The following is a 13,168-nucleotide window of genomic DNA, read 5'->3' on the forward strand; positions in this document are numbered from 1 at the left end:
GGATGTTATGTAATCTCGTATTGATTACTGGTGTCACTGTTTGTAATACCCCAAGGATAAACCAAAAAGTTAACTCTGGCGTAAACCCTTTCACTCCTATGCAACTTTAGTTGACTCTCCCATGCATTGATCTGGATGAGTCCATTATGGTCTACAGTGGTGAAAAAGTTGAAACTAAATTGGCTCTACATATTTTGTAAAAAATACCAATGAAATGAAATTTCTGTCAGGAGATCTTAATTCCTATTATAGGTTTTATAAGAAACTAAAATGATTTTATTAAACGAAAACTGAAATCTGGCGTAAAGATTAGTATACCTCGTCACAAGCAGCACATCGTGGCTTGATGAGTTCAGCGTGGTGTCGCCCACAGTACAATGCCTCATCCTTGAAGAAATAGATGAGATCGACGAGCAACTCCTCGCAGGTAGTACATAGAAAACATGCTGGGTGCCAGCACTGATCATGTCCGGCCCGCGACGCAAAAACTGCTATAGAGCCTCCTGGCACTACCTCTTGGCACTGAAATAGGCAAACATGACAAAATGTAATTTTTTCCTGATTGCATGGTATCGTTATATTCCCCTTAATAGAAAGGATTCAACTTTGTCAGATAAAAAACAATTTTCGATAAAAAAACCATCTGCCTTTAAACTTATGGATCTACCCAAATTTATGAGAAATTGCAATATGCATCTTTAAGTAAATTAATAAGAGATAAAAAGTTCTACGCTATAAGCTACAAGATTCCATGCAAAATCTGATGTGTGTTAAGATGTCTTTGCAGTAGAAAGAAATGTCCTTGTTTAACTAAATTTTGACTTTAAACTTCTAAATAAACTTCAAATGAAAAAATACCGTTAGGTGGTATGTGTTTTGTAAATGTGCACATTTTGCTGTGAGAGTTACCTCCCCTGCACCACAGTACCTACTCATAGGGAGGTGACCATTTAGATCTGTAACCTTTCACGGTTAATAGGGTGTGAAAAAGGTTAAAAGGACGTGAAAATTGTTCTGTCGCAGTCAGTTTACCGGACACATTTGTAACAGCTATAAAGTCAGACATTGGAAACGATGAGGGGTGGAATTGTGTTACAGCCATTTCCATTTTTACCGTTAAAATATTCATCATTCTGTAATGCCAATAGAAAATCACTTTATCTACGGATATTACTTTCTAAATCTCATCCGTTCTGTACGTTTTTGTTACCATGTGTTCACCGACTGATTACACGGGAGATTTACCAGTAGTTTGGTTTCCTTTACATACACCGGGTATAATTTCCAGTACAAATTCCAAGCCCTACATACAAGGCCTTCTTTCGTCTGTATAATGTGGATATCTATTACATCCCGTTAAGTGCATATGATCCGTTTCTACCGACTTAACTGTCCCCGTCACGTAACAGTTGTAGGGTGTAACAGTACGCCTAGATCAGCCGTGCTCTAAGTAGTTTGGGAACAGTGCATCGGGATATACTTACAGGGTATACTACAATCAAACGTTTTAGTCTCCGTAATTTATAATGTACTTATTAACATTGATTGGACTCTTCTTGTCAGTCTCGACACTGTTACACAAAAATATGTTAGTAACAAACCCCGTAGAGGACCAAAATATGGCAAAATTTGTAATATCGCTTTATGTTTATGAAATAAATCAATGTCAAGCAACATAAGTTTGACTTGGTTAAAAGCACTGTTTCGTATTAATCCTGTAGTCAATATGTTGTATAGTATCGAATAAAATCTAGAAATATTTACTGGAATAACTCTGAACGGTGTGACTAAGTCTGAATCATTCGGGGACCAATGCACAGATATTTGTATTAATCCAAACATGATTGATTTAGCTCATGTTTGTACTAATTTTCCCCATCTTTCTGCTGATCCAAATGCCCCCTCCCCTCTAAGATACTTTAGTTCTTATGAACTGTAGGTTAAGAAACTATTACTATATCAGAGACAAGCGGAGATACAGGGGGCCATGAACCTGTACGTACACTAGAAAACTGCTGACATTTTTGTATCAGCTCTGTTACAGAAGAAAAAAAATACTTGAGGGGGAAAAAAATCAGTGAACTTGTCAGTGGTGCTACGTGACTCTCCACCAGTCAATGAAATGATAACATAGATTTAACCGAGACAAGAGGATCACAGGACACAGAGACCTCCTACAGTGTACGATACCTCCACAGACCCGGATGTTTTGTAAGACGGAGTACTGGTAAAAAACACGGGGTGAGAGAGTTTTTTTCCGACTGCACATGCCTTCTGTTAAACCAATCATGCAATTGAAATTGGATGGAAATTCGGGAACAAGATAATACAAGGAGTTTGTGTAGAATGAAAGTTGCCCTCTGTAGGTTACAGTTTGTATTGTATATTACGTACAACTACACGTAAGTGGTGATAAGCCCATGCCCAGTAATATAAGCCCACCCTTTGTTTAAGGTTTCACCAATGATAAGCCCAGTCACATGAATTAACTAGTGAAAAGCCCAACCCTGTGTCACACAGGTAACTTGAAAAGCCAATGCTAAATACCAGTAATAAATCCACCACTTGTTCAAAAACTTTTATACATGAAGATCATTTCTGAACATATGTATTTCAAGAATACCCGGGGGGTGGGGGTGNTCCTTTTACCTTGGTACATATGCTCCCCTGCATGGTGAGGGGTAGGGGCCGCACACTGCCCCGCCCCAGGGCCTCTCTTTTCCTCTGGGTGCTGAACATACGTAGCTCTCTCTTCTCTTCCTCAGACAGCGTATTACAGTAGCGTACTTCATTGTCATGGGGAGGTAACTGCTGCAGCAGCTGACGAACCCGATACTTCTCCCCGACACTGTTCAGGTACGGAACCTTGTCCTCTGGCAAAGCAGTGAAGTACTGATGGACCTGGAAAAGTACAGAAGAAAATTATAATCACCATAAAACATCTCAAAAACACAAATCCAGTATGATTTGGAGAGTACATTTAGCACATAAACTGCATTAAAAGTGTACAGGTAAGAATATCTGTCTTGCAGTCATTTTTAATTCACAAAAATATTACACTCTAATATTTCAATAATCTAAAACTATCACATCATCCCTCCCCTCTCTCAGACAGGTAAAGCAAGCTTAATCAAACTGGCTGTAAGACTCATTAAGATATACACATTTATGGAAAGTCTGGTCGGAAAAAATGAGAAAAGAGGAAAGAGATGAAGAACGTGGATGTGAATATCCTTCAAAACAATTTTTATTAGCATTCAACTGGTGCTTTCACAATAAGCGTCTGTAATATCCGCCCGTAGTAGAAACCTGTGAAAGTCCCCGTCCACTTCTACAATTTCAATTTCAACAATGTGGTTAGGTGGTTGTATTATTTCCCAACTTATCCGTTGCACGGAAACTGCACAGACGATTACCGACATAATTGGATCTATTCACAGTCTCTTTGGAGGTAGTTAAGCCTCATTCTAGATCATGAAATCCTAAAGCTTAATCTCGAAACACAAAACTAATCTGGCAAAAAAACTTATTTGGCTTTTTCTGTCTCATTAATTACAAAATAACTTTTACAAATGACAAGAAATTTTAAGGGTTAATGTTATACATGATGAAATCTGTTATTATACCCTGTGCAATTGTGAAATGAAAATACTTGTTAGCTGTAACAGAAATTTGTGCATTAATATTTCTGTACTGATGATCCTTTGGTACAGTTCCTATCTTCAGGCGGTTTTAGTGGGACTTTGCGATAAGACAGGTGGGGAGTGGCTCCCGTTAGAAATCGTGGAAATCTCTGCAGAAATCTTTTCATTGCGTAAGAGTCACTCCATCGTGAAGTCATAAGAACTACCACTGCATCAGTTTTCAAACGTAGAAATTCACCCTGATAAGAAGTACTTCGAATTTAAAACCAAACTCTTGTGATAATGGCATACTACAGAGATAGACAAAGCGATATCCTTGTCCTAATTCCTTAATACGGTGCAGACTGATGCTGATTCTGCTGCTTCTCAGCATGCTGCTACCTAATCTTGCAGCTAGGTAGACAGGAACAATCAGGGTTAAAAGTCTTGCTCAAGCACATATCACAGTGTCCTTGGCAGGAACCAACTATCAAACGTGGAGCAGACAGCTTTGCCTCTTTCATATTTTATGAAATACTGGACATTTTCGAGTTCATGCCAAGAAAAGTAATTTATATGAGCAGGTGATTTCTCATTCAGTTCAAAAAATTATTGGAAATGGGTTTTTTTATCCAAAAAGCCCCACACTGATCCTGATGTATACATATATACCTATGAAAGAGCTCAATACAGAATGACTTTGTAAGAAAACACATCCCAGACCTTGAAGCTGTCAATAATTTTCCAGGAGTTTGGTGATTATATCATTCATTTTTGTACCATACGCATCTCTTCAACAAGTCACACTTCTCAAAAACCCATTTCTCTTGTAATTATTTGCCGACTTTCATGGTCACATCATCAAATGTACTCTAGGGGACTCGCCGCCACTTAAAATAGCAAGTCGGTTAAGAACGTAATTATCGTACACCAATCAAAATCTTCTGAATAAATCTATCTAAAAAACATTTATCAAAACTTCGGCAAAACACCCAGTAGTAAAACAAGAATAAAGTCTTGACACATCTCTTAAATTGAGAAATCACACGTATCATTTTACTTCATATGTACGGAGAGCCCATAATGTCTTTGTAATTCACGTTTTACGAGGTAAGATACATCAGGGTACACCATCACACACAGCCAGTAAATTACTGTTGAATTTCTGGGGAGGGAAACTTTAACGAAAGGAATGTACTATGTTTATAACAAAATTTAAGATAGCTATAAAAGAACTTCCCGCAAGATATACGTCTGTGATTTATATGGATTGATTTATGTTTTTGAATTCAAAATACACTAAATGGAACTGTATTTGATTTTAAATCAGAAAGTTACATTGATAGATCTATAATAAAATTATGCTTTATGTACAATTAAACTTTGAAATATCCAGACACAAATCTATAAAATATACCAAGCTTTAACTCATATACCCCTGGAGACGCATTTGAACTCTTCCAATTCAAAGGTTGGAATATTTAATTATGAAATATCAGGAGTGAATGAGTAAAAGTGCAGATTTGATATGAAGGTTAACAAAATGGTTGCCATCTTTCTTAAGTCAATAGAAATTCATGATAAACCAATTGGTTTTGACATATCAAATATAAATTCATGCCTACATGTTATTAAAAGACCCATTATGTAACAATATTATTTGCAAGAGCTCAGCTTACATACCTATGACATCACATTATCGAACCCACAAAAGAGTCCAGAATTTTTAAGTGCAGATCTAGTATCAAGGGAAACAAAAATGATGGCCGACATCTTTTCAACGATAACTTATATAAGTAATATGTATATAAGACATCTCCAACAAATGTTTGGCAAATTACGCTACACTTCTTCCATAGTCGTCATATCTGACAGGTTGTGGATAACAACGGGAGATTCTGGACAAAAACATTTAGATCTGTACTTTATTAGGTTTTGATTTCAGAACTCAGTGTTGGAACTCTGACTACCGACCGCTGTGTCAAATCTTAACATCCTGACATCCTAAAGTTCAGTGTTGGAACTCTCTCTGACTACCGACCGCTGTGTCAAATCTTAACATCCTGACATCCGAAAGTTCAGTGTTGCGGTTCTCTCCCTGTCAAATACCAAAAATCCTTCCACAACTATTAGATAAGTAAAGGTGGAGATGGTAAGCCATTAATGTCAGCGGGCATGGCTGCCTGGGTCACCGGGTCAGGCATTGATGCACTACAGAGTTATTTCGAAGAAGAAATAAGATCAACGAACAAAACACATTGATGAAGCACAGAGAAATCTTGTAAGACATCTAAATCATCAAAATACTACAGACCCCTGTGTAAAGTTTACATAATTCATCAAAATACTACAGACCCCTGTGTAAAGTTTACATAAGACATCAAAATACTACAGAACCTTGTGTAAAGTTTACATAAGACATCAAAATACTACAGACCGCTGTGTAAAGTTTACATAATTCATCAAATTACTACAGACCCCTGTGTAAAGTTTACATAATTCATCAAAATACGATAGACTGCTGTGTAAAAGTACACACTGGTGTTCAAAATCCGATCACCAAGGTTACAACATTTATAGAAATAGTTGCAGTTACAAATGTGAGGATTACAGCAATTTCCAACAACCATTCATCACTTCTCTAGTTAATAGCAATTTTCTGAATCGTCCTTCTAAGATCAACCATTTTGCATTTCAAATTCTTTGTGTCATTGCAAAAACAAAAATATCTGAAAGAACTATTTTGGTCACAGGTTCACCAACTTATCCCTTACATACATCTACCGTGTCTATTTCATGTGGATCTTCATCCTAGGTTCCAAAAATGTAGGTTCTAATTTACATTCATGGAAATATTTAGCAGCAAAACTAAAAACTATTCCTACAATAACCTTGACATGCCATTTTGACAGCAGTTTTACATAAAAGTTCCCATCTGCTGCTAAAACTGACATAATATAGACATGCTTGACAAAACCTAAGGTTGGCCCTCATCAGTCAGAAGTGTCACCCCCAGTCTGCAGCGCCCTAACAACCACTTATGACGTTGCCAAGACTTTTTTGGGGGGACTTCTACAATTCCAACTGCACTGTCTGTTCCTAGACAAGTGAATAGATCTCTGCCAGATTTTGTTCTATCCGAGGAAACAGTGCCAGAAATGATTATTTGTGGGGTAGTATCGTAAGATTTATTGACGGAAAGGAGTTTTTAGAATTTTAGTGATTTCAAATATTAAGGTTATGGCAATACTATATGCAATGAATTTGAAAGTTACGAGAGCCTGTCATCTGAAGGTGACGGCATGAAGAAATTGAAGTCTGGGAACACATTTGTCGGGAAAATTTTCTATCAAGCTGATCACTAATCAGTATGTACGAGTTGCCAAAAAAAAAGTTTCATCCTTTTCATGAAAGACAATGCAGTATTATTTTCAAATTTAGTTTCAGTGATTGTTTTAATTTCAGTATTGTTTTATTTTTAAGCTTCCTCAATGAAATTTGAACAAGGTTACAGACTCTGGTGTGAACATTTTCAGTTAATTTGACACCGATACCTGTATGCATTATAAATATTACAGACAAAATGGTAGATTTTTACGTGGGATATCTATCTGCTGATTGACCACACGATAAGTAGGCCAAGGTAGCAATTTGAGTAAGACGAACTCTAATACCCAGTAATAACCTACCTGATATTGAATTACCACACCCAAACAGGTTAACATTATAATTTTCAGCTGACCCAGTTATCATCTTAGTGGGGGGGACAACTTTAGGGTGATAAGATAATAATTTCACGGTCATTGAAGCCGATAATATCAGGTTAGGCTAAGCCCTATACCAGTTCCAACAATCTTCCTCCCCTATATATACAACCCACATCCCTTTCCTTCATTCTTATATATTTATATACAGTAATAATGACTTTACCGGACTTCTCCACCTAGCCTTATCAACAATCTCTCAGGTTGCAAATTGAGTTCTAAGAAATGACCTACATCCAACCTAAGATGAGCACTGATTATGCAATTACGACTTTTGCCATCCTAATTGATGATTCTGCAGTGTGTTATCTATGTAAGTTATCAGCTTCTGTATGCCTAAAATCTACCCAACACTCAAAAGCCATAAAGGAAATATAGAATTTTCAGGAAGGGATGCAGCACATTGCCGTTTTCTTTGGCAGTGTTGCTCCGGCTATATCAGTCCTTGAGTTGCAGTTATGGGATATTTATCTAGTATTTAAATTTCTGACATTTTTACGAGCTGTAAGGTTGGGTCATCCCCCTTTATGCATCAAGCCCTGTTTGAAATCATCCTCTGTTCACTGGAAACTTTCTCGTCTGGAAAATAATCAAGGGCTTTTGAGCTGAGTTATGAGCAGGCAAAGGTATGACTAAGGAGCAGGCACAGGTGTAAAGACAATCAAGAACTGTACAGGGTTTCTCAACCAAGCGCACCCTTCTCTTTCCCAACACAAGCAAATCTGTGCCCCATCGCCACCGATCCACACAGCACTAGGTAAGGGTAAGCTGGAGATTAAAAGATCATTATATCAGAGTAACAGTTTGACTGAGACAGAGGGTTCTAACACACATATGCCACCCCATCATGGCCGAGACTCTCTGAGTACTGTTCTCGCTCTCTCCCTTGCTTGGAAGAGTTAGATGTTCCTCTATCGTATCTCTGCAACCATTTGTAAAAAAACATTCCCAATTACGCAGCGATTATGGTAACATCCTTCCCTCGCCAGCTGCAGAAACTGAATTGTACACTCCAGGAAGTCGACTCATCAAAGAAAGGCATTACGCTTGTCAATCATCCTCTGGCCTACCTGAAACTTGTTTCTCGGTTCACTCCTGGCCGTTATTATCACGTTAAAGTAACTCGCAGCATCAGCGTTTGTGGCTTAAGCTTCCGCAATGAAAAAAAATCTACATGTCCTGTTGCGATTAAAAACTTAAAACGTTAATTAATTTCTCTTAATCATTGTTGATGCTGTACACAGAGCACTTCCGTAACATCTACAAAACCCTGTCTAAACTGACCTCCACATTGTACTAGTGTTTCAGTTCACACACAATCAAATTACACAGGTGTAGTATACATATGAATGTATACAGGGGACTCGGGCTAACAACTTTTTGGATTAAATAGAGTTAATATTAGAGAGATATCTAGTTTACAAAGTATCTTGTTTAGAGAGGTTTTGAGACTATTAAGGTTCAGTTTAAAATAGGTGTCTGGGTTACAAAGAGTCTGAATTAGACAGGGGTCTAGATTAAATACGTTTCTTGATTAAAAACTATTTGTTGAAGACATGTTTCTGTTGTTCAATTTTCTGGATAACTAAATGTTTGTCCATCACATGGTTCTGGATTATATGAAGTGTGTGGCTTACACAGGTTTCTGGATAACAAAGTGATTGTCGTACAAGAGTTTCTAGATTTAAACAATTTCCAGTTGATGAATTATAATGTGTTTGCTTTAAACAAGATGTAGGTTTATACAGATTTCTGGATTACAAAGGGTTCCATTTAGACATGGTTCAGAATTACACAGGGTTCAGGTTGGACAGGTTTTTGGTTTGAAAACTGCCTGGCTTAGTCAGGTTTCCTGGATTATACATTTTCATTTAGACAGGTCAATCTATACTTTTGGTTTCACATCCCTTTAAGACTCAATTTAACATCCAAAATGGCACCAGAAAATAACCCTAGAGAATGCAACATACTGCACACCAATCAGACATAATTGACGTAAAAAAGCTTTCTACTTTCAAACATCCTTTTTATTCAGTTGATTTCAATCAATTTAGCGAGGAATCAATCAGTTTTTGAGTGAGAGATACAACATTATGATATCATTTCTGGCAGATTTTTATCTCCAATTGGGGTACATATGTATTACACATAAAGGCCTGAAAACAGTGACAGACTCGGATACAATTTAATTTACGAGTCATATTTCCATAATTTGGGGATCAACCGAATACTGGTTGCCTACGATCACAAGACAACATTGTTTTGTGACATTCAGTGTAAAGACAAACACCACATAAAACTGCTTTTTCCCCAAAGGTGATTTAAGTTTAGTAGTCACAGGAGCCAAAAAAATAATCAAACAGTACCTGCTGTTGGTTGAGTTGGACTCCTCTGCTGTGCCCTGGGGGTATCAACAGCAGAAACTTTGAGGGATTACAGAAGAGTTTGAACGCTTTATCATTTTACCCCAGTGAAATTGGTATCTGAAGAATGCCAGCTAGATAATCTTTGAAGTTGTTGTAACGTATGGCTGAACAGTTTCCTTAACGTCTGATGTCTGTCCCACACAAGCCATGCCATTTTTAAGGATCCCCAAAGCTCCATTTGTTTAATAATAGATTTATTTTCTAGCAATTTTACAGGATATGATAAAAAAAAATACCAAACCCATCATTTGAAATCCAATTCTAATATTCCAATGAGTAATGGACGAATGCATGTGTAACGGTAAAATGGTGATGGGTAGTGGCTCAAAACTCATGTGTGACAGTACCATTACGCTAAAACAGCCTGGGGATAACACATAAAAGCTTAAAAAATTGAAAAGTAATATACATTTTCTTGAAATCATATTCTCGAGGAGAAGTTTGCAGCAGATGGGAAAAATTTGTTGAGATCACCAGTTGAGAGCAATCGTTCGGCCAGACTCTATCCACTAACTTCCTTTGAACAGGTCAATGAAGCAAAAAATTAATTCCAACAATTATCAGATGATTCAGGAACAAACAATGGCCGCTGTGACAGCAGGATATTGAAGTCTGTCCCAAGGACGAACTCGAAAATTAGGACAATTCCCAAAACACACACAAGACCTCAAATTGGAGATGACGTCTATCGTGTGCGACGTGACTCAGCATGTTTTGTCTCCATTTGTAAATGTTGTTCCCCTATCGTAAAGTCTTCGCCCTACACCCCCCACTCACTCGTATCTGTGGCAACCACTCTTCTCTGTGGCTCCCTCTCAGCTTGTTATGGCTGCCAACAAATGGTTTTTAAATTAAGTTCCGATTGAAGTGTACTTAGAAGGACATCATGAGAACTTCAGTTACATCACTCCTCAATATCCGGTTGTCCATAAAAGTGGTCGCCCAATAAAAACACTGGCCAATAAAAATGGCCGAGACTCTTCTTTTTAAAATGTTGTTTATTCAATTGCAGATTTAAGGATCTGGTGATCAAACCAATGCATTAGAGGCTGTCTCAACAGACATTCCAATCAATATCTGTCAACAGAAATGTCCAAATGCATATCAAACATCTGTTTATTTCATTGTATTTTTTTTTGGTTTATCTATAAATACCAGAAATTTACCCTAATTCAGGAAATATTCCTCAATGTCAAAGGATTTGTATCCATTATTTCTTTGTTTTTTGTTTAATAATTCACCGGACGTTTCTAGCGAGCTAATCAATAAAAAAATATAAACATGCATCAAATTTGACTGTTTTCCCCCTGAAAGGTTTAGAAACTCTACAATGATTTATCATACCAAGTGAAAGGACAAAAACACCAATACACTTCCGATCAATGTGTGTCGCATAAAAGTCTACTTTATTTTTACATCATTACTGAATCAGTGGCTCGGAAACTGTTAATGGACACTGTGTACTTCCACGTATCACTTACCTTTAAGGCCACAACACCTACCAAGCTTTGCTCCAGAAAAGACTCGTCTGAAATCTTGTCAATGCATATGCACCTAATAATGTTCAACAGAAACTGATATCCCTATAATCTCTCTCACCTCGATTGACAATTTCTCGGTGGATATCTGATTCTTTTTTTTTCCTGACAGAATTCATAACATTCTCTTTTCATTATGATGACAAATTGATTTCCGTGTAATTTCTGTTGATATGCAGTGTCACCATCGATTTCCTTCAACAAGCGTCCCCAGTAACGGTTAGACGCAAACAGGGCTCAAAAATGGAAATAAACCAATTCTATCAGCTAGGAGATCAAGTTTTCATTAATCATGTGTCCGAACAAACCACACGTAATGTATGTCTACAGGACAAGTAATTCAGGATGTTTCAATAAAACAGCGCGAGATTACAGAAAGTAACTGTGAGCCATGCTTAAGAAATGTGTAGGTTGCTGTTTATCAATTAACCCCCAAAAGCCAGTGATGAATTGTAAACAAGTCAAACATTCAAATGAGTCTGATTTTCGATTCTGTCACAAGATAGAAGCTTGCAGTGATTTCTTTCCATCATTTATCTTCTTAAAATTGACAGGAAAGAAATTGATATTAGAAGTTTTCTTGTTCTTAGCTTTCCGAGTCAAATTTGTATTTTGGAATAAATTGCCAATAGTCAATTTATTTTCTTTGAAATTTGAAATATGATGTGATCAGGAAAACAGTTTTTTCTTGAGATGTCAGTATTAAGTTGTCAGGCTAAACTCTATCAGTGTAGAGAAATGTTATCGCCAACCTTGAATTCTGAATTTAAATGATTTGTCGAAATCTAGGAAGACACATGCATTTTTAGCAAAACAGGAAATAGATTCAATAAAAAAATTCACACAAACTATCAGTTTCAAAATTGTTGACAATCTGGAAATTCTTTGTTTCATATCTTGAACATAGAACTGATTGTTTTTGTATCCCTGGATTCCTGCAGATTCTATCCCATAATTTATAAGCTTTTGGAGAGTTATAACAAGAGAATTTTTAACCACACGAAGTCTGTGGAATTATTGAGTCGAAAAACAATCGGAGAATAGGGAGAGATTGACAGGAACCTCTTCAGCACTTAGCATGGACTCATTTGGACCCCCTGCTAGACAAAAACAATCAGTGCTTGCCAAACACTGGTGAAATGTATTCTCGCGGAAACATTCCTGTACGTGAAACGGTTATGTAAATATTCCAATAGGAAGAAACAGTACACTTGTATCCTTGTTGATAAATACGTTTTCGGACCAGTTAAAAGGAAATCATCTTTTCTATTATGGTAACATAATATACAACATTATTTCAGTGGAACGTTCCCAATTAATGCTTGAAGAAAATCAATTTCTATCACATTACCATCGGAAATGTTCCTAAAATATATCCGGAACATTATATTGACTTCATTTATTATGTACGACACTAAAGAACTGATTGATGTAAAAAAAAAATATATTCACTGCACAATGTGTTACGTAAATGTGTTTGTTCCCATTTTATCAAAATCATAAAAAAAACAAGATAACCTTCGGACGCTGCCATCTATGGAAGCACAAGGTTGTAATATATCTTGATAAAAATCTTTAATAATTTATTGACAACAAAAATTATAGAGACTGCTCGCAAAAACAAAATTATTACTGTAATTGTACATATTTTGGTGGTGACTTATTCTAGCACTTTTCTTATTTGAAATACTGCTCTTTAAAATTACCACGGCGCACATTGCAGTTTCTGTTTTTTAGTTTTCTATTGCGCACACTACCCTGTTAAAATTTTGATATTCTGAGTGCATTAAAGTAGGTTTGTTGACAGTAAATGAGAA

At 36.8% G+C, this 13,168-nt stretch overlaps 1 protein-coding gene across 1 annotated transcript in view; it reads right to left on the bottom strand.

Moving 5' to 3' along the window:
- The window catches only part of LOC110442496 (protein prickle-like), a 104,717-nt gene that overhangs the window by 3,087 nt on the left and 88,462 nt on the right, over positions 1-13,168 (bottom strand). The window contains exons 4-5 of the mRNA XM_021486137.1: positions 2,650-2,901; positions 319-522 (exon numbers count right to left, since the gene is read on the bottom strand). Coding sequence (XP_021341812.1) covers positions 319-522; positions 2,650-2,901 — 456 coding nt within the window. The remainder of the gene's footprint in view (positions 1-318; positions 523-2,649; positions 2,902-13,168) is intronic.

The sequence above is a fragment of the Mizuhopecten yessoensis genome, unplaced genomic scaffold (assembly GCF_002113885.1).
Source record: "Mizuhopecten yessoensis strain PY_sf001 unplaced genomic scaffold, ASM211388v2 scaffold716273, whole genome shotgun sequence".
NCBI classification, from domain to species: Eukaryota; Metazoa; Mollusca; class Bivalvia; order Pectinida; family Pectinidae; genus Mizuhopecten; species Mizuhopecten yessoensis.